The sequence below is a fragment of the Lampetra fluviatilis genome, chromosome 14, assembly GCF_964198595.1.
Source record: "Lampetra fluviatilis chromosome 14, kcLamFluv1.1, whole genome shotgun sequence".
NCBI lineage: Eukaryota > Metazoa > Chordata > Hyperoartia > Petromyzontiformes > Petromyzontidae > Lampetra > Lampetra fluviatilis.
This window is the reverse complement of record NC_136288.1, coordinates 5,281,158-5,304,880: the sequence shown is the minus strand read 5'-3', so window position 1 is coordinate 5,304,880 and position 23,723 is coordinate 5,281,158. Positions and strand designations below refer to the sequence as shown.

Sequence of the window (23,723 nt, the reverse complement as noted above, 5' to 3'; positions counted from 1 at the left end):
TATGAGTTGGAGACGCAACATGTTCACTGTGATCTTTGGAAATAGGCTGTCTGCACAATGTTCTAAATCTTGTGCCCCTTTATAATAACGTGTTGTGACGTATACCGAGCTTTGAACACACATGCATTTTGGAATTTGTATGGATCTAGCGGAGCACAATTATAGGTAAAGCGCTTTTATCATAAACTAGCGGGAAGTACCCGGCATTGCCTGGGCGCATCCCTGAGATGAGCATACTGTTCTACACACAGGCGTTTTTGATGAAGTTGAATGCAAAAAAGGAGCTCACTCTCAATTTTGGCATACTCATCGACAACATACTGGTGAAATAGGTTGGCACACCGTAATATAGGGTTGCCTCCTTTTGTCCATGAACATGAAGGAATAGAAGTCTTTAGAGGAGACAGTTTTGTGAGGCTATCTTTGTCCTGTAGCTTTGATAATTTGAGGAATCTGGATGTGGTACCCATCTTGGACTTGCCACAGTATAATGGGGTATTGTAGGGCATCCTATGCTCTGTTTGTCTCAGGAATTTGTTTGATGGTGTTGTCTTGGTATCGAAGCACAATGTCTCTTTTACCATGTTCCTCACCCACCGTAAGAACAGGAACTTCAACAGAAGTTGTGGCATTGAACCTCCCTGCGTGCTCCCCGCTTGGGTGGAAATAAAAGGTGCAGTACGCCAAATTGAAAATGGTTGCTTTTCCCAACAATGTAACAAAATGATCGACGAAATGTAATCAGCTGTCGCAAAGAAAGTCCAACGTAATTAACAGTATAACATCTAAATCAGCATCGCAGTACTACATATCAGTAAATAGCGTGACGTGAGCAAACAAAACAATAGAAATGCATTGAAGAAGCTAGAATAAGTCTACATTATAGAGCAGCAGTCCACACACTTAAGTTAAGAAGCAGGCTACAGTCTAGATTATAGACTGCCAGTACGCTGACTCAATTACATAAGCATTGCTGCAGTCGACATAATAAGCTGGCAATTCGGTCAACAGCTTATAAAGCAGGCTACAGTCTACATGAAAGAGTGGCAGTACACTGACCGAGGTAAAGAACCGGGCAACAGTGCACATTATCGACTGGCATACACTCACCCTGCCTCATAGCAATATTAACAGTGTAGAGAATAGACTGCCAGTGCAGCGACTTTAATTAATAAGGGGCCGTCCATAAATGATGTCACACACCTAGGGGGGGGGGGGGGTCAGACATTTGTGACGATGTGTGACGAGGGGGGGGGGGGGGATAAATGTGACGTCACATCTAAATGCGCAACTTTTAATTATTACAGTATAAACACGTTCAACTTAATTAAATAGATGTTTTAATAAATGTTTTCTCCTACATCAGAGTGCAGCGCCACATTAAATACGCACTACAATGACAATAGTTTAAAGCGATTTGAAGCATGTTTTATTTTTGTGGGGGGGGGGCAGAGCTTTGTGACGTCATATTTGAGGGGGGGTCTGACTTTTTGTGACGCTGTGTGACGGGGGGGGGTCAAAATCGTCCAAAATTGCGTGACGTCATTTATGGACGGCCCCTAAGCAAGCAACAGGCCACATCAGACTGCCAGTACACAGAGTGCGATCAAGAAGGAGGCTGCAGTGTAGAGAAGTGGAAGTGTTTTATAATTGTAATAGTATTTGTATTAATTTATTTAGTAGTCACATTAAAAATGTAATGGCAATTGGTGTATGTCGGTGACAGTAATGAAAGAAGCAACGTACGTGACGTTAGGGAAAGTTGGAAATAAGTTAAATGAATGTGTTAAAAAAGTGAATTAATAAAGTACGTTGACAATGTTGTTGCTGCATGTTGGTTTGCAATTTGTCCAGCGAAGGCGAAATGGAGATAGTTATTTAATTAATGCTGAAGCATTGCAATATAATTTCCAGAAGCGTTACTGCACATTGCAGCGCACACACACATCGAACCTATAATGAAACATCTTGTGTAAAAAATTAGCAGCGAGCGAAAGTGAAAAATACATGTAAAAAAGTCATAATAGGAAAGTTTGTGGGCAAAAAGACACATTCGCTGAACTTTGTTGTCTTAAGGAAATTAAATATAACAGCTAGTACCCAGGGGAAAAAGCGTGTTACATCGTGTATACTGTCATAAAACACTGGTTAATGTGTACACTGTATTATTAAAAACAGAAATAGAAATGAGAGAAATAAGTTAGATGTATCTTCTTGGTTCTTTCGGTAAAGTCACGAAAGAACCAATAAGATGAATCCCTGCAGTCATGAAAGCTTAAAATCGAAAGTTAGATGTATGTTTGAAGGGAGCTGTGAATTCATGTGCGTTACCTCGCGCAGTGTCGACACGAAAGTGAAATGGCCCCTCACCCCCACCGAACGCGTGTGACTTGGTAGGGGCCGCCCCCCCCACCGAACGCGTGTGACTTGGTAGGGGCCGCCCCCCCCACCGAACGCGTGTGAGTTGGTAGGGGCCGTCCCCCCCACCGAACGCGTGTGACTTGGTAGGGGCCGTCCCCCCCACCGAATGCGTGTGAGTTGATATAGTCAAAAGCGCGCTATTATATTGAACTAGGTTAGGCGTCCCCCAACAACATAGTATGTGGTTGTGCCTGTGGCACCCCCGAACAACCACAGGCTGCGGCGCCGCCGAACAGCAGTGGACAGAGCACGCCTCTCCCTCAGGGCAGCCGTGGAGAGAGCGCGGCTCTCCCTCAGGGCAGCAGTGGACCGAGCACGGCTCTGCCTCAGGGCAGCAGTGGAGAGAGTGCGTTTGGCTCCCTCATGGCAGCAGTGGAGAGAGCACGGCTCTCCCTCAAGCCAGCAGTGGAGAGCACGGGGGTCCCTCAGGACAGCAGCGGAGAGAGCGCGGCTCTCCCTCAGGGCAGCCGTGGAGAGAGCGCGGCTCTCAGGGTAGCAGCAGACGGAGCACGGCTCTCCCTCAGGGCAGCCGTGGACAGAGCACGGCTCTACCTCAGGGCAGCAGTGGAGAGACAGCGGCTCTCCCTCAGGGCAGCAGTGGAGAGAGCGCGGCTCTCCCTCAGGGCAGCCGTGGACAGAGCACGGCTCTCCCTCAGGGCAGCAGTGGAGAGACAGGGGCTTTCCCTCAGGGAAGCAGTGGACGTAGTACGGCTCTCTCTCAGGGCAGCAGCGGAGCGGGCATGGCTCTGCCTCAGGGCAGCAGTGGAGAGAGTGCATCTGGCTCCCTCAGGGCAGCAGTGGAGATAACGCGGCTCTCCCTGAAGCCAGCAGTGGAGAGCACAGGGGTCCCTCATGGCAACAGTGGACAGAGCACGGCTCGCCCTCAGGGCAGCAGTGGAGAGAGCGCGGCTCTCCCTCAGGGCAGCAGTGGAGAGAGCGTGGCTCTCCCTCACTCTCACTCACCCGTCTCCTCTGAGCTGCATGCGATTGTGTGTGAGTGAGTGTGAGTGAGCTGTGTGTATGAGTGAGCCGTGTGTGAGTGGATCGACCGTCAGCTTTCCGTGGCTGCGTCTCCGGTGCTGTGGCCGTGATGTTTCTGCTTCTCGGGGCTCCGAGGTGCGGGGCGCACCACAACAACACGAAGTGGGCAGCTCGCGGTCACGTGACGCACTTCAACCAATCCTGGAGCATACATGTTTGGGAGGGGCGCGCCTCTGGTTGGCTGCTTGATCGCGGTCACGTGACGCACTTCAACCAATCCGTGCCATGTTAATCACAGTCACGGAGTGAGCTGGGTGTTTATATATATGTGTTACTAGCTTTACTACCCGGCTTCACCCGGGACTTGGATTTACCACGCCCGGCCGCCTTTGTCTCTGCCAAATGGATGACTGGGGGAACGCTCATGGATGGGGAAGCCAAGAATTCTCCATTGGCCTCATTGCTGCTAATGTATCTTCCTTGGACAACATGTTTAACCACATCCACACTTTGCCCCTCTGTTTTGTACGGCAAACACAGCCATGTCAGAGCCTTTGTTGATGTATTGGCAAACATATTTAATGGCTTTCACAGAATTGCAGAATTCCACATTAAAGACCATTCTGGCCAGATGGCCAGATGGCCAGAATGGTCTTTGTATGCAAACATCTTAGGGTCTTATGTTCTTCTAAAAGAATTGCATGAAATGCATATTAATTTGATGTGACCATGGCTGGTCTGGACATTGGAAGAATATGTTGCTCATGCATTTGGAAATTCGGGTTGGGGTTAATGTTAATAATATAATAATTTTATCAAGACATACAAGTGAAACGTGCACTTTCTCAGTTAATACATTTATATATATGTTCAGTTCATTTAAAACACTCAACAATTATATGTTGATGAAGTATTGTGAATGTCTGATACTATTTATAGATGTCTTGTGCCCATTATGGCTGCATCGTGTCCCCAGGTCACTTGTTCCTTTATTACAAGCATGTGTTACCATGCCTTGCATTAAATTACAATTAATAAAAAAACAGTATGGTGCAGTGTCTGGATATTATCTTGTAAATTATTAATGTCCATAATTTGCTTTAGTGAACTAATTAATTTTAGACATTGATGAATATATAATAATTAAAATGTCTCAGGCTGCTGTGGTATGCATGACTTGAAGGTAAGCTTCTGTTTATTGGTCGGGAGGTTGATAAAGTTGCTTTCTCGTGGATGAAGCAGTCAACATGTAGAGAAGCACAAATTTATCAATTAATATTGATTGTAACGTCCAAGAGCCATGCATTGATTCATGCTTGTAAGAATCGATTATGTAAGATTATTCTAAATTGTATGATAATGCTCAACTGAGGCTTTTGTGGTGAAGAAAGCGGTACAAACGAGTTGGATTTTTTTTAGAAACAGTCCAAACGATAGAGGAAAAAATACCTGACGCAATACATTTGTTTGTGACCCTGATTCCTGACAGGAGAATTGTCTTGGGGTAGGGCTTCGAGGAGGCGTTTGAGTTGGTATATGTCTACGCGCCTTTGAAGGCATGACTCCTGTTAGCAGAAGCGTTTCTACCGATAAGGATGAGTGCAATCGAAGTTTTGGGAAATCACTCTTATTTATCTGCAGATTTCTGTTTGACATCATTGAGAAACACAGATAATAGACTTCGCAATTGAAACCCACCATGGTTTAGAGGAATTTGGTTTATGTGTTTAATGTTATGAATGTTGTTCAAACAGTGGTGCCATGATGGAATGCTGCTGTTAACGGTTTTTTTCAGGATATTTTATTATTGTTTTAGAGTAATTATTATTTCAAATAGAATATGTGAAATAAACTGTTTCACAATGCTCAGGTTACTACAAGGACACTGAGAATTTATGATAAACTGAAAGTGCATTAATATAGTATTTAGAGTGAATAATACACGAGAAGCTTTCCTAAGAGCGATTAAAGATAATCTCAATAATTCTGCAGATGTAGGCCCGTTCATTCTTATGGAAATAGCATGGTGCTTTTTTGCAGTAGATAATCGGGATTAAAACGTGCTTTACAATGGCTGCTCCCTTTTCTGAAGAAACGTTTGAAATGAAAAGTGTTGTGATTGTCACAGTTATTAAATTGGCGTTGCTTGCTGCCTAATGCCTAATATTTTTTTTTTCAAAACTCAAATTCCACAAAGCAAATATATGTATGTGCCTACCATTTTGTTGATTAAGTCACCAGATTAAGTGACTTTCAATATCTGTGTAAAGCAAACATCAGTATTAGAGGTGTGGATAAAACAGTGACATATGCTTTCAAAAGTAATGACTACTTGGAACCAGGCAGTAGCTTATAAGGTAGAGCAGGAAATTGGATGCTATCTGCTCCATATAATTTTGAGCACGTACGTTGAGATATGTGCGTCTTAGAGATCTCTTTGGTGATAAGCAATTATGGTCTTTGCTTTAAAATGGTTTTTCACCAATATTGCTTTTTGTGGTAATTTAACATAACCTTTTTTAAATTATAAAACTTCTAGTGACAAAGTATCACAAATCCTCACATGTGACATCCTTGGAACATGGTGTCACATAACTGTCTCATGTTCCTCATTTGACCAACTTAGCTGCCCGAAACAGAGCTTTCATTGCAGTCGCATGTATTCAATTTCGTATACCTTTAAAACTGTTTCCATTGCAAAGGGCAATTTAACATTTTTTTCCTAATTTATTTTAACTTGTCTGAAACCATCAAACTGACCAGAAATGAATTGCATTTGTCTGCAGTGGTTATTTTGGTCCTTCAATACAGGTACTGCATGGTGCACCTTGAGATGCAGTGGCATTTAGATATTACATGAATGCAAATTGTTTGTTTTAATCATATTGTATAATTAGTAACTTAACATACCTGTTAGCCCCTTGAGCCAAACAGTCACCAATCTTACGATTACAACTGTAGATGAATAAGCATGATTTATGCTGACCATGTTTGCTGCTCCAAAATGAGGAGAATAGTGGCTTCCAAGGACATATAAAGCATTTCCTGTGCCAAATGAGTCACTTAAAAGCATTGTTTTCCAACATTGTACCGTTTTATTGATGTTGACAAGAAGCTGCCGTTTTGATGAAAATGGAGCTGTTGAGGCACTTTGCTAATTCCTCTGCATTTGAATAGACACATTTCGATTTAAAGCTTTCGTGACTGCAGGGATTCATCTTCTTGGTTATTTCGGTAAAGTCACGTAGAAGGAAAATTATAAAATAATAAAAATAAAACATAATAAAATAATTCTCACGACGTTTCGGCCACAACGCAAGCAGCCGTCTTCAGGTGGAGAACAGGTCTGTCGAGAAGGCAGAGTCTGAATGGCATGCCCCAGGCTTGGAGCGACTATTTATGCTGGGATTGAGGGGCGAAGAGCGTCTTGACAAAATAATTCGCATATCAAGAGGAATTTAGCATATTTATGGGAAATGCAGATATGCGATTAGTACTACTTGTGAAATGCGTAGGAGGTTTGGCGAGGGGTTTAAAGTCATTATGCCCATGCATTATGCAGGATTAGCAGTATCAAAGGGAGGGAGTAAGGTTAGAATTAATAAAGGGAAGGAATGTTAATAATATGGCGCCACAGCAACTAATATGCTTATAGACTATACATTGTAATATTACACTATGTATTATTCTACCCAACTAACTGTATACCACACTGCTATATATTCACTATAAAATTACGATACTATATATTATCTTATACATTGTATTAAACATTACACTTTAATACTATTTATTATTATACAATATGCTATACACTATACCATTGACCGTCGCGTGAAAGTACTAAGAGGAAGGAACGAAATATGTCAATGGGAGAGTGGTGGTAGGAAGCTTGCAGCGGAGCAAAGAATCCATTCCCTACTTGTGAAATACGCATTTCACAAGTAGTACTAATCGCATATCTGCATTTCCCATAAATATTCTAAATTCCTCTTGATATGCACTCCACAGGGAATGGATTCTTTGCTCCGCTGCAAGCTTCCTATCACCACTCTCCCATTGACATATTTCATTGCTTCCTCTTAGTACTTTCACGCGACGGTCAATGGTATAGTGTATAGCATATTGTATAATAATAAATAGTATTAAAGTGTAATGTTTAATACAATGTATAAGATAATATATAGTATCGTAATTTATAGTGAATATATAGCAGTGTGGTATACAGTTGGTTGGGTAGAATAATACATAGTGTAATATTACAATGTATAGTCTATAAGCATATTAGTTGCTGCGGTGCCATATTATTAACATTCCTTCCCTTTATTAATTCTAACCTTACTCCCTCCCTTTGATACTGCTAATCCTGCATAATGCATGGGCATAATGACTTTAAACCCCTCGCCAAACCTCCTACGCATTTCACAAGTAGTACTAATCGCATATCTGCATTTCCCATAAATATGCAAAATTCATCTTGATATGCAAATTATTTTGTCAAGACGCTCTTCGCCCCTCCATCCCAGCGTAAATAGTCGCTCCAAGCCTGGGGCGTGCCATTCAGACTCTGCCTTCTCGACAGACCTGTTCTCCACCTGAAGACGGCTGCTTGCGTTGTGGCCGAAACGTCGTGAGAATTATTTTATTATGTTTTTATTTATTATTTTATTATTTTCCTTCTACGTGACTTTACCGAAAGAACCAAGAAGATAAATAGACACACCTTATCTTCCTGCCACTGCTGTTGGAATGAAGCCCTTTTTAAATCCTTTATATTAAGTTCGCGTGCTTGCTTGCTTGCTTAGGACCGTGCAAATCTTTCGGTCGTTTTTTAACCCACTTCCCGTGATCCAATCGAGCTGACATTTTCCACACAGACTCGTTGTGCCAGACAATTATTGTTCGTGAAAAAGAATTCCCAAAATGTTACACTTTTTAGGCAAAAAAACATTATTTTACATATATTCAAATAGAACGCATTCATGGCTTTGGCTGAACGTCAGAGTGTAAGAGCCCAGAGCGTAACCCCTCCACAGGCCGTGGCGGAGTAGCGCAGTTGGTAGCGCCCTCGCTTCCCATGCCAAAGGTCGCGGGATCGATCCCCGCGTCCTCCACAGGCGAATATATTTTAAAATCCTTTATATTAAGTTCGCTTGCTTGCTTAGGACCGTGCAAATCTTTCGCTCGTTTTTTAACCCACTTCCCGTGATCCAATCGAGCTGACATTTTCCACACAGACTCGTTGTGTGTGACAATTAATTTTCGTGAAAAAAAATCCAAAATTTTACACTGTTTAGGGAAAACAAATTAAATATTTAATTACCAATTGCTTAATGGTGGCAGACAATCATCTGACCCATAAGTGGCAGCCATCTCAAGCCAGAGGACGAGAGGACTCTAGCCGCCACGCATATAAAGGATTTATAGTGAAAAACTTTGTTTTTACGGGTTTACTTGTTTGGCATTCTGACACCAACTCTCACACTCGGTCTTTATAGCAACATGATGTGCCTGCTCATTTGTAGAGGCCCCTCTTGACATTAGCATATCCCCAGATTCCCATCAGAAGTGTGACTTATAAAGTTCCCCAGCCTAGTTCCTTATCAAAGCACTTTTCTTTTAATAAAGTCGGTGCCACGTACAAAATGATGTGCTTTAACTTTGCAAACCGATATCACAAAGGTCATGTCTAACAAGTAGTGTGTTGCAGACCTAGTTTAAGCTATGTAGTCTCAATGCAGCATTATACCCCGACACACAATTATTTCATATTCTTCTAAGGAGATGGTCAGTTGTCTATATTTGCCATAGCTGCCACAGAAAAATAGTACAAAGGGGCCTTTGACAATGTTTCGCTTTTATATCTCTGTTGCATGCATCCCTGTTACACTACCATGTGTATTCAGTCTGATGTGTTTGACTGTTTTAACGTTTCATTCTTCTTAGCATTACTTGGGTCTCCATGTGATGGTGCCCTTTATATTAACAGTACCTCGTGTCACTGGCCTTGCATTTCCGTTCAGTATAAAGTAGCCAAAACCACGTGTAAGACTCTGTAAAGGTCCTCTTTCTCAGGCTGCTTGGAGTTTTAATTACTCATGCCTGTTATTGATCTGCACTGCAAGTTGCTCGGATTCTTACACTGCCCAATAATCATTTAAAAAGTGTGTTTTTTGTACTTTTTATATATATTTTTTTAAAATGTGTGTATATCTATTTGAATATCATTCATTCACCAACATTAGATCATGGAATGTTCCCACACTCTCACTGTGTGTTCTGGGGTGCAGAGGAGGAACAATTGTCCTTTATGATACATTGCATCATATATAAAATGTTCAATGGCTTTCACAAAGCTAGCAATTAGATTTTTCGGGATAAGCAACCAGATATCATTAGCTGTTGTTTGATGTCACCTGTGTACAGTATGTATATATATATTCCTTGTGGTTAAGGAACCTTTTATACATATTCCTCAACGTAAGCAAAAGTAAGTCCATCGTGCTTGGAATACGATGAAAAATATTACGCTTTTTACCCTACATAACGGTCGTTACAAAGGACTCTCTTTCATTTCCGATTGAATATCTGCAAGCTCTCACCACCTTAAACAAATGGCATTCCTCTGAGTAGCATGCCTTAGCCTTGTTAAATCTCAACATTTGTGTGGCCTTCACCACTGGAATACTACATCCCAAACCAACAGGAGAGCGAAAAGAAAAGGGCGATAAACCACTGTGAATGGAATAGTCAAGGGCATGACCTGGGAATTGCCTGGAATATAGCTGCAGAGTAAAAAAAATAGAGCTTTTTAACTCTTTCCCCATCTCGATCACATTAAAGTCTTTGAAATGTTACAAAGCCAATGTATGTATAGCTCATGAGTAGAGGATTAGATGGATAGATAGTAACAATAATACTCTTATGGTTAATACCACTGCGTTGCTGGTATGGGGTAATAGAGCAGCACAAAATAAGCTATTACTGACAAACAGATTAGTGCTTTATTTCCATATTTTATGTTGTACATTCAGCCATTTTCTGTTCACTGATGGATGAAGGACTTCTAAGTTGGCACCATTATCTCTGTTCCTATGCAACTATAATTACTGCATTATGTTGAAAGTTATTACGTGCAGTGAATTGGAGACGTTTTCCATCATTTATCAGTTGTGCTGTTATGCATATATGAAAACCTGCACACATTGGTATGAACAAATTTTTCCTTAAATGGTAGATAGGGGAAGGCAGGACATATAAGCTGCCACGGTTATAAAAGATAGAAGGGATTGCTAAGATAGATTGGATAGAGAGGATAGATTGGCTCGGATGGAGGGAGAAGATGGAGCTGACAGATAGGACACACACAGGCACACACCCAGCCAGCGATAATGCAGTTACTTAGCTCACATCCACATTATAAATATATCTAATATCACATGCTTTAATTATGTATGTTGAACTTCTTTCACGCCATATGTGCTAATCGAAGGTGTGGATTTTGCCAGCACAATCCAATAATACTCTAACAATATACTGATTCATGTCTATTCAATGCGATTTGTACATAAATAATAAATTAAATGTTTGTGTACACTTGCTGGAAACATATTTTGGGATTTCTTTTAGACTTGGACATGAAGTGTAATAAAATGCACATATATCTATATTTTAACATAGACCTATATGGCAGGTTTGCACTTTGGGTTTTAGAAAAGTAGTAAACTCATAATCTGTGAATTTATTTAAGATGATATGTACGTTGAACTTCTTTGGCAATATATGGAGCCAACTGTGCTAACCAGAGGTGCGGGCTATAACATATAGCCAACAGTCGTGTGCCTTGTAATCTGCACATTTTTTGCGGATCAATGGCATTGCGTGGTTAATTCCTCTAGTAATCCGCAGCCCACCGCTTTGGCGTGATTTTTTTCCCCCAGTAGATTATAGTGTAACCTCCCCGGTGGCCCGCCGCAGATTACAGGATTCGCTGTACGGTCCCCCATATCAACGGCGACTGTTGGATTCCCACTCTTATAAGCCGTATGCAGCACGTGAGATACAGATGTATTTTATACTCAATATGATTCAAAAGTGAGACATACCCAGCTGCAAATGTCAGTGAGTGGCCAGAGTTTTATAGGCGAGGACACCACAGGTTAGCCATGGGTTCAATGAAATCTGCAGCAACAGAATAGTAATATGTTATTTTAATGCCACCCCTGATGGATATATATCTCAGAAATATGTGTTTACATACAAATTAATTTTTATGAACAAGTTTAAAATTCTGCCATAGAAATGCCAATTTGGCTTACATTGGTCCACATACTATGAATTTAATGTCTATATTGCAGCAGACAGCCCTGCCTTATGGTAATTCCTAGGTGGTTATGGCAGGATGGTGCTGTGGTATAATGCTTAGCACATTGGCAATCCAGTTGAAGCAGTGGTGCTCATTTATAAAATCCCATGATCTCTGTCTACCCAGCAGTATTAATGGGTTAACCACAGATAGCCGATCGGGAGGTCACGTGTGTGTGGTGAGGTAATGTGTGGGTACCCCTTCCCCCCCTCTTCTAAGGCTCCTGGCAAGCATGGGAGAGTCGGCCAAATACCCTCTAGAGGGGCTCTGCAGAGCTACTTCTAGTGGAGGCCATTCTTCCAGCAGTGATGTGAGGATGTAATTGCAGGGCTGCACCTTTACCTTTCATGGGGAAGTGAACCATCAATGCTGTACATTTTCCTATCTTTTGAAAAATCGGAGTAAAAGGGGTTACACCTCAGTCGGATAAAAGATCTCTCCTTTTTCGAGTTTGCAGTGAAGCCCTGGGTTTAGGTTGTGTATAAATTGTTGTCTGCTGACCCTAGGGGATTCGTATAGGATTTGGACTCCGGTTACCCCCCCCCCCCCCATAGCATAGTGTTTGCTGTATTTGAGATTTACATCAGTCCAGGGGTGTTTGTATTTGTATTCTATGCTGCGGCCGCTTTTGTTTTTAACTGATAATTTTTAAGTTCTAGAAAAAACTTAAAACTCCAAACTTTCATCATATCTGTAAACTGTACACTGCTCACTTTAGACTGATAAAAAATATTTCAGGAATATATTAGACCGTGGTAGCGATCGCATTTCATTCTAAACGATTGTATGCAGTAGTTATTGCCCGGCTGTTTTCACATGGAATTGTGCAAGAAGTGGTGAAAACATTTAATGAGGTGAAAATGTACATTGAAAACATTTAATACACTCATAACTTCGGTACACATTCTTACATGTAATTTTTACATACGGACTGAATTTCAAAATTCCGTTTTCATCTTTATGCCTTTTTGACTGCTTACCTCTGCTGCCAACTCCCAAAGTGTTTAGATTTTAAAACATGTCATGCAAAAACGCGTGGCATTTTTTTGCTCGCGTTCCGGTGTTATAATATTAAACGCAACATCGGAATGTTGTAAAAATGTCAGGCTTTTAGCATCTACATTAATGCCAAAGGTAATGTTCATTTTAAGTAACATCTAGCGTTAATAATTAATAAAATAAGAGATTTACAAATGTATTTGTATTTTAATTGGACTACATTTACAATGCCCCCCTCATAATCATCTATGGTCAGCATGTAACAATAATTTTTTCACTTAAAATAGTTTTTAATATTCCCCATTATTGTATAGAACATCGTGTGTATGAACGTATCACATTAAGTTGCTGAAAATTATTTGCTCGGGGTAGACACAAGTAATACAAACAAGACATTTTAGTTACAAAAGAAATCATAAAGTGTATCATTCTTGAATCAAATGTTTACCTGAATCGTAATACGATACTTAATTAAAGTGTCAATGGGGAGGGGGTAAATGGATGCATCAATTCTAAATATGTGATATGTTTTTTTACATTCATATGAATGTAACATTCATAAACTATGAGCAAAACATTCGCGCTTTGATAATGTAGCTCATCTGTCACATGCATTTGCTTGGTATATAGTGCAAGTGTAGTTACCATTTTACTCAGAATGCATCTGGAACAACACTAAAAGGAAAATGTAGTGGACTTTGCAAATAAATAGCGTGAATATTACGCCACTCAGGATGTCAAAGAATTCATGTTATTTTTTAGTCACCTCTAAACTTTGGTTTCAAATGTGCTAATACATGTAGACAGTAAATGTTGTAAGTGGTATGATCTGAATCGGGGAAAGAATATAAATGAAATGCACACTTTTGGCAAATTGTCCTTTTACAGGTAGGAACAACAGGTTAAATAGACGCTCCAAGCCTAGGACGTGTCATTCAGACTCTGTCTTATCGACAGACCTGTTCTTCACCTGAGGACGGCTGCTTGCGTTGTGGCTGAAACGTCGTGAGAATTATTTTATTATGTTTTATTTTTATTAATTTATTATTTCCATTCTACGTGACTTTACCGAAAGAACCAAGAAGAAGGTTCCACACTGCCCACCAGGGATTATTTGTCTGTCGTGCGTAGCCACGCCCTCGATTTGTATTTCATAGAGCGTCCCGGGCGGGCTCAGCACCACGTGATGTGCCGCCCCACGCAGCTTGCGCCGCGTGACACGGATCGCACGAATGCGCTGTCCAACCAAGTTCCTACCTGCCCACTGACATGCAATATCCCGGCGTCGACAAACTAAGCTGTATCTGCGGCAGCAGTTACATTGGGGAAACCAAATAACATGTCTCAGACCGTGTTCGTGAACATAAGGCAGATCTGAAACACAGCAGGACCAATTCTTCTGTTGTGGCTGATCATTACTTTAATGCGGCTGGCTCACATGAAATTGATTTCTCTAAGACGATGGTACTTTGCAAGCCGACTGGCTATCAACAAAGATTTGTTCATGAAGCCATCCATATATACAGACACAGACACAATTTCAACCGAGATGACGGTTTTAAACTCAGCAATCATTGGAAAGATGTCATCAAACACTTTGGGTCAAGACTTGATTTGTGTTTTATTTCGTGACTGCAGGGATTCATCTTCTTGGTTCTTTCGATAAAGTCACGTAGAAGGGAAATAATGTGGCCGAAACGTCGTGAGAGTTGTATTTTATTATGTTTTATTTTTATTATTTTATTGTATTTTCTTGTCCACCTCCACGGTCAGCAGTGTAGGTGTGTGGAGGGAGGTGCAATGCTTTGATTGGTGTAGACCTACTGCCGGTGTCAGAGCCTTCTCCTACATTAACATTAGCTGCCCTGCCCATCTCTAAACCTTTATAAACAGCTCTTTCATTGGTGTAGACCAGGGGTCGGCAACCTATGGCTCCGGAGCCGCATGCGGCTCTTTACGGGCTGCTTCTTGACGATATGTACGTATGTACAGTATGTACTCAGATGCATTGCGGCTCTTGAAATACTGAATTTTGTACCGAATTGGAAAGAAATGGCTCTTCTTGTTATTTTGGTTGCCGACCCCTGGTGTAGACCTACTGCCGGTGTCGGGGCCCTCTCCTACATTAACATTAGCTGCCCCACCCATCTCTAAACCTTGATAAACAGCTTGCCCTCAGAGGCTGACCTCCCTGTTCCTGATGACGACCTCTTATTTTGCGATCGAAACGTCGTGATATTTTTTATTTTTTATTCACTTAATTTCATTTTATTATTTGATTGTTATTATTTTTCTATCTACGTGACTTTACCGAAATAACCATAGAATATGAATTCATGCAGTCACTAAAGTTTTAAGTTGGTATATTAATCGTTTTAATTACTTAGGCAGTTTCCATGCTCATGTTATTTGATTGGGTTTTGGCATTCAATGCCCTGTTGATTGGAGCATTATTGTAACCATTCAATTGCAGCGCTTCTTTAACATGTTTAATCTCACTTCTCAGACTATAACCATCTGACACTTTCTTAGCCCGATGAATGAGCGTCTTGATGAGAGTGGATTTTTGTGTGGGGTGACGATGTTCCTGCATTCAGATAGGCGTCGGTGTGCGCTTTCTTTCGGTAAACGCTGTGTGTTATTTTACCATTTTGACCCCGTCCGAGCAGAATATTCAGAAATGGTAGAGTTCTGTCAGCTTCCACTTCCATGGTGAACTGGATGGATGGGTTTTGCGAGTTGAGATGATTTCGAAATTCGTTAAGTGTATTATTGCTGCGTGGCCAGACCACCAATGTGTCATATCTAAACCAATCAGAGGGTTTTAGTGGGCTTGAAGCTATTGCTTTTGTTTCAAAATCTTCCATGCACAAATTCGCTATCACAGGAGACAAAGGAGAGCCAATTGCTGCTCCTTCCTTTTGTTTATATAATTCACCTTTCCACAATAAATAGCTGTTCTTTAGACAGTGTTCAGCTAGTCGTGGCATATCTTTGGCTAGACCTGTGTTCGTTTCTAGAGTGTCGAGTAATTTAATTGACTCGTTGACCAGAACCCTCGTGAACAGAAAAGTCACATCAAAACTTTTGAGAATATCATTAGGGTTAAGCTTAATATACAGTGTGTTTAAAGACATCGACCTGATTTGAAATCGCTATATGTCTGCAACCACGAACCGCCCATGAATGAAACTCTTACCACTTGAAAGGGCGGGGCGTAGAGTTTCAAATGATTACCGCTAGATGCCTCTCCCAGCGCACAAACAGCCCCTAGCCTCAGTCTTTCACAAGACACACTGCCTGAACGTTGGATAGGTCGCAAGGGACCCCAAGAATTGGCGCTATACTCTTGGCCCCCAAGATACCCAGACATCACACCCTGCGACTTTTTCTTGTGGGGATATGTCAAAGACCGTGTTTTTGTGCCACCATTAGCGACTAATCTGGATGACCTCAAAAACAGAATTCACGATGGCAACATGTTACCATAGAGGTTAGTTAGATTAACACGTAGACTTTCGCGACCAGCCAGATGTTTGGAAAAACAAAGCATCCGAGTCAGATTTGGCAGGTACATAAAAGACAGAAATGAATATCTGGTACAAAAGATGTATTACCGAAGGTATCAACAGAAGGTGTGTACCGGATAAATTGCATTTGTGGCAAATGCTATGTTGGGCAAACAGGACGGATGATCAGCAGGAGACTACAATAACACTAAAGAAATATTAAATTCTCCCAAATAAAACTGTCAGCAGTAGCAGAACACACGTGCCAACAAGGACACTCAATTGATTTGATAATGTTGAAACTCTGTGCAAAACTAGCTACTACTGACCAAGACTAATTAAACAATATATCGCAATTGAGATAAATAAAAATTATTTTTACCGTTCGGATAGCTACAGATATAGTGCTGCTTGGTAGTGAATAATCAAATAATACATTGTTTATTTACAGGTCACCATACTTCAATCGGGATAACCATGGGTACGGCTATTTTAGTACACACAATGGACAAGAAGTACAAGATCAATGGGCTCCATAATGCGCATGCATAATGTACGTTGATTCAATACTTCCTCCCCACTTTACGCAAGAAGAGTGCACAAGTGTTGTCATCACATCTACGCCTCTATTTAAGGAACGAAACAGGTGAACTCCACAAATCTGGCTGTAGCCTGATGAAGCTAGTTGTTATTACTGGTGAAACATCGTACTCAGATGGTAAATGTTGTGGCTTGGCTCTCCAACCCACCGGTGTGTTGTTCTGGTAACGAATTGGCACGTTCTGTTTACGTGACAAAGCTTACTAATTGGCTGTGTCGGGTGGTGGCGGGTTTAAAGACACATTTATATATTTACGCAATCTAACCCAAAAAAACTGTATTATGGATGATATTGGTCGTGAAAGCCTACATGTTAAACCAATGTTATACAATTTCCACGGATATATACGTGCATGATATGTCATCCCTGATTGCTTTGACAAATGAAAACATTTGAAGATGTTTTAATATATGTGTAGTGCCAAACATTGTGTTGGATCTTCACTTCGGTTGCTGTCTAGAGAGATTGGCTCATGCCATAGGAACGTGGCATTTACACCATTGGTTTAGGGTCATGAACAAATATAAGAACCATTCATGCACTTGTCAGATGAGAGTTTAGACTTTGATTGTCAAATTATCTTACTGCAGGGCAGTCGAACATCACCATTTGTACACAGAGCTAATCAATTAAATCTGATTCAAAGTTATGTATTCCTGGGGCATTTACTGAAGGTTAACTGAGATAAAAGATGATGATAATTAAATAAATAGGCGAATGAGAGCAATACTCTTTGGTTCTTTCGGTACGTAGGTAGAAAAAAACAAGTAATAAATTACGACGTTTCGATCGCAACACAAGCAATCGTCATCGGGTACGAAGATACAGCCATAGAACTGCTGAACAAGAAAGGGCTGTTGCAACAAGAGGCTATACATAGGTTTGAGGTGGGTGTCACCCAAGGGTAAGTAGGCGGGGTCAGAGATGCGCTAAAGGCGATCGGCATGTTGATGCAAACGAGTACAATGGGAAATGAGTCCCGTAGTCGCATACGAGCACCGTCGCCGTACGCACAGCAGCCACGAGAGCAAGTTGGAGCCTTTTTGGAAAGCTCAAAGCTTTTGGAAAGCTCAAATTGATAATGTGAAGCAGTGTGCCAATGTGACTAAATAAGATAATTTTACATCAATGCATGTTACCCACTATGCCATGGATCAAAAACATGGGCACCGATTAATAAGATTGAAAATGTCATCAGTAGCCTAAGAGGCATGGAGAAATGAATGCTTGGAATTACACTGAGAGACAAAACGAGGAACACGCGGATTCGTGAATAAAGTACTGATAATAACTTACTGTTAATACTAGTAATAATATCAATGGTTAAGAAAAGTGGCCTTGGGCAGGACACATTTCTGAAAGGGACAATGGTTGGATAGTGAGAATAACGACAGTGGCATCCGCAGGAGATAATGTGTCCGATGGCTATGTCATCTGCGGAGATGGAGCAATGAAATCCACTCGTTGGCAGATGCTGGGTGAATTGTTGTATTGTAGGACTGTGAGAGATGGTGTCGGCTTGGGGAGGCTTTCATTCAACAGGGGGTTGATTATGGCTGATGATGATGATGGATTAGTTGTGCAGATGCTTATCCTGCTCATGCATATCTGCATGCTGTGCACATGCATTGAGAAGAAATGTCATGCTTGTAGCGCGGTTCTAGTGACATGCCAGTGCAGGGTGACACCCATTAGAGCTGTGAGAGACACTGCATGCTCATTACGAGGCCACTGGAGGAGCGATATAATATATTCAGTGTGCTGTTGCTTTACTTTTAACTGCATTTTATTTTGTCAGAGACATTGCATCTCATTTATGAACCGTGGCAAATATTTGACGTCCCGACAGGCACATCGTTGAAGTGAAGGATGAATGATGGAATGGGAAATGTTAATGTATGTGGGTACATTGTACATGTATCTAGTGTCATATGACATTAATATTTTCATGTATTTATCGTGTGATAAAAAGCACACACATATCCAACAATTTAAGATGTTTTACAATCTCTTCCATAAGATATTATGTTCAATCCAAGTCACACGGTTGCAGCAAATTCAACAGTCTAGCTGTGAACAGTGATTACAAGTGATTTAAGTCTTTTTTACAGAGGGATGGCCGTGGATGTTGGACTTGATCTTCTATCCCTCTCAGAAAAAAATGGCAGCTGCTGTCATTGACAAAAAAGGCCAAACATTGTCTTAGGCTCATAACTGTTACTTAATGCCATGCATTTAAACAGCTAAGATTCTGTTAAACAAGGAACTTTTTCAAATGCCAAGGAAGTTGGAGGATGGCCTTCCTCACAGGCCTTCTTTTCATATCTTTTGATCCAAGGCCTGGGCAATGCACCCATGAAACTTAAAATTGGCTTCTCAGGGTTGCCCTATTACAGCACTCAACAAGACCTGCAGACAGTGACCTTCAACAAATACTGTATATCTCAAGCATTCTCAAGAAAGCAGTAGCCATCGCCAACCCTCATAGTAAATTGGCCTCCTCTTCATTTGCTTTGTTCCATTTTGGGGAGGTACCTCTCACATTTCTACCACAGATGGAGCTCAACTACCATGAGCAGATGAGCATTATATATCATCAAGGAGCGATACAGACTCCATCTCTTTTTTGATCAATGCCCCCCCCCCCCCCGATCACTTGCCCCAGTCGACAATACTTTCTCGCGACCCAGCTCTTTAAACCACCCTGGAGACAGAAATTCACCTCATGCTGCAGCTAACAGCCGTCTCTCTATTCACCTGTAATCCTGAGGAGGAAGCCTTTTACATATGCTTCATTGTCCCCAAGAAGAGTGATGGATTCTGAGCTGGGCTGGACCTGAGAATGTCCAACTCATTTCTGAAGGCAGAGCACAAGAATTGGGTCCTTGCAGACTATTCACCTACTATACTAGCACAAGGACTTGGTGATATATGTTACCCTGTAGGATGCCGCTTGCCCTATCCTGTTTAAGCTCTACACTGATGCTTCTTCAAATTCATAATGGAGCATCAGGCATTTGAGTAAAGCATCCTTCCCTTCGGCCTGGCCACGGTTTATATACAAAAGTCCTAATCTTGCTCATGTAAGCACTGAACGAAGCAGGTCTACAGTTACATTCCTACCTGGGCGACCTGCACATCTCAGGTGATTGTGCCAGAAGCACATGGACATGCGCCTACAATTTCTAGAAGCACACGACCGGTTTGTTCAGCCGGCAGACAATTCAATATTTATCCCACTCAGCAGCGGCACTGCTTTCGGTGCATGGAGCCCTGCTGATTCTGGCTTCCTTCTCCTTGTGGGGGAATAAACGGCCCAGATTCATTGCACCATTCAGTACCTGACAAAGCCATCGACGGTTCCTGCTGAATCGATCGTGCCCCTGCCGGGGTCACTCACTGCCACAATGGGAGCTGTTCCCTGTGCCACTATGGACAAGTTCCCCACCGGCAATGGCTCCTGTTGGTGCACTGGTGCCCGCTGACAGGGTACAATGGCCCTGCAGGTGGAGACTATTGGGAAGGCAGCAGCGACATGGGAATGGGATGCATTGAACACGTTTGCGATGCACTGCCAATTGGTCTTGATTGCATCTTGGGGGGCGGGGGGGTGGCAGAGAAATTCAGCAGATCTGTCCCTATCAACAACCTCACCCTCATCAGGGTGTCTTGCTTGGGTATGAGATGCTACGTGTTTGGAATGTCATCTGCATGGATACTGATGAATACAAATTCATATTGTCTATATTCGTAAAAGCAGTTTTTTGTTGTTGGTGTCAGTACCAGTGTGGGACACAGCCTCCCTGAAAGTGACGGGTCCAAGCTCTCTGCTGACCCATTGGTAGTTGTGCACACACTTGCTCTCACACACACTTTAAATAACATGGATCTCCTTAGCCCCATCGTTCCTGTGCTACTGTGTCAGAATTTCATGAATATAAATGTCAAGTTGTGCATTGTTATGGCTACATTCTTAAAGGTTATATTTGAAATTATGTGAGGTGTCCATTTATGCTAGTATTTGTGTTATAGCTGGGTATGCTTGTTAACTGATTGTTGCTGTACTATGCATGAATGATAGCGTTACAAGGTCACATGTCATAATGCCTCTACGGGTAGAGCATCCGTGTTTTTGTGGTGTTCTGTCTGCAGACGGTGGCTATTGCTGCAGGAAGATACTGCCTTTTAAAATGTTTACACTTATGTGGCTGTTGACACGCACTCAGCTTTTGTCTCAGGCAGGAGTTTTTTTTAGTGTAGTCCTTTTGTGACCAGACCAACTACACTCCAGAAGCCACTTTAATAACGTTTGACCATCTTAATTCAACTTCAGCGTCTTGGCAGTGCTGGCTCGTCGCTCTGACATGGCTGCTATGAGCTATGTGAGACGAGGCCTTTCCTCGCGGTGGCTTTGTATGTATATTTTTTTTATCCAGGGGCATACACTGTTGTAATTGAAACGATAATTAGATGAATTCGAAAATATAATACTTGGGGCCCACACATTAAATTATTGTTGCGCGATATTTTTTTTATTGAATGAGCTAATTGACCACAGGATTTATGGAGAAAAGTCAAAATCTCTCTCTGGCCAAGAAATGCACTGCTCATCTCCATTGGTGGTCTTGAGCTTGTGGTAGGAATTCAAAATTCTTATGGCAGTTGCCAATCTCTCCAAAGTGGTTACAGCTCATTCTCACAAAATAGCATTTTCTGAAACCTGGAAACATGTTTTAGTCGACTCCCAACTGGGTGACCTTCAATTTGCACCTTGAGTACAGCGCCAAAGCATTCCTCGTATGGATTGTATTCCTCCGCGGGATCTGTGGCATGTTACCCTCCAAACCTCTGCATCGCTATTCATTATTACGTGCGGTAGAATAACGTTGAATGTTCTTTTCGTCTGGTAGGGCCCAGGTGGGCGTCATGGAACCTGGGGGTGTTTATCTGCATCCGCTGTGCGGGAATCCACCGCAACCTGGGAGTTCACATTGCACGCGTCAAGTCGGTCAACCTCGACCAGTGGACATCTGAACAGATACAGGTGGGACCTCATCTGTCAAGACAGTTACCTGCTTAGGCAGTTGTGGAACATTCCACATACCCTCCAGTCTTTCCATCGGACGATCACTGTGATGACCGAGCCAACTTACGTGACAGTGAATATATTATATAACAATGATTTATGTTTGTTCAATATTTTCGATTTTCTCGTGTGACACAGTTGTTTTTTTCCTCCGATTTCTATTTGCTTCATTGCTGGACTTTGTGTTATTTGTTTTTCTTTTATAATTTTTGTGACAAGTTACGCTTGTAATTGAGACTATCCTGGTCTCTTGTGTTACTCACCTGGTTCAACAACATGAACTTTAATCGATATTCATTTTCTAGACCTATGTGGCGTTATTGGATTTGTAATCCTCTCAGAGAATTGAACTCCAAATTTTGTAATTGAGTCGGGCATCCAAAGTTCAGTGCCACCTTGGCTGGATCCACTAGGCCCAAGCTCATCCATGTGTATGTCAACTCAAGCATGCGAGTGATTATTGAAACTGTGATGGAACATTAATATATTTCATATATTACACTTCACTTAACATTTGTATTTCATCAAAGTGTATGGCATTAAGTTGAAAAGGAAAACATGTTTAGGCTAAAGTAAAATCCAATAAGCTTAATTTTTTTACGTGTATGCTACTCAAGGTTATTTTCAATGCCATACATTGGAATGCAGTGTATATCATATTTGCCAAATGTTTTAGTTGTTTAATCAGGCACACACTTTAAGTGAGCTTCATACATATGTGTATAACTATATTTTAAAACAGGTCCATCGCCATCCCCTTTGCATGACCCCACTATAACTCCCTACTCCCAGTCAGCCTCGAGGAACCGATGCCATAATTAATTCTCAAAGTGTCATTAATCCCGTAAAGATTCAGGATGCCTCAAGAAAGGTATAGTCCTTCCTCTCAAGACCTCCCCGGTGGAGTGTATGTCCGATTTTATTTTTTAATTTAACAATTGCACTAGGGATTATAATGTTATCTTCGTTGTGAATTATTGGCTTTCCTCCAGGCTCACCCTTGAGAGTTGTAGCCTTTCTGCAAACGGCCTAGGGATTTGTGCTCTAGTGCTGGTTTTGAGATGAGGCATTGGCACCAGATCAGCCGGCAAAACCTCCTTGCCGTGCCATACCGTGGCGTTGCAGTACAGCCTTTTACCAAGAGAAGACAACAAATGCGGTGTTAGTAACGCGCTATCGGGATGGCTCTGTGAGACGACAGCTGTAATCTTATAGCCATGGATGATAGGATGGAAAGCGTTAAGCCCTGCGTTCAGATGCAGGATTTTTTTTAGCGGCAACTGCTGTAGTGGAATACATTTCGGTGGGTGTCAATGGGATGTACTCAAAGCTTAGTGGTTCGGCGGAAGGGGAGCCTTGCGGTCAGTATATTTGTTGCCACCCTTCATGCACTCAGTGCATGTATACACTCGGTATAATATGGCAGTGTTATGTGGGTTTATGGATGGGTATGTCTGGGTGTGCTTGTACCAGTGTGCTTATTACCAGCTCCGTTTTTGGCAGCCGAGGTCTCACTCCGTATCAGTCGAGTGGCATAATTTTGTAATTAGCTGCGTAACACTCTGTGGACGCTTCCTGGCTTGTCGCTCCAAACAAAGCCCTGGGTCTGCTCGGCCACAGTTATGGCCTCTCCTCTCTATGCTTGTAAGACGTGGGGCCCTCTAAATGAAGATCTGCGTTGGTTTGGAACATTCTGGCGAGCTTGCATGTGATCCATCCTTTGGGGTTAACCAGACTGGATCGTGTTAGGAGCTCACAAAT

General features: G+C 41.8%; 1 protein-coding gene across 1 annotated transcript in view; it reads left to right on the top strand.

Moving 5' to 3' along the window:
- The window catches only part of LOC144935835 (stromal membrane-associated protein 1-like), a 144,443-nt gene that overhangs the window by 17,015 nt on the left and 103,705 nt on the right, over window positions 1-23,723 (top strand). Inside the window, exon 2 of the mRNA XM_078862628.1 lies at window positions 21,787-21,920. Coding sequence (XP_078718754.1) covers window positions 21,787-21,920 — 134 coding nt within the window. The remainder of the gene's footprint in view (window positions 1-21,786; window positions 21,921-23,723) is intronic.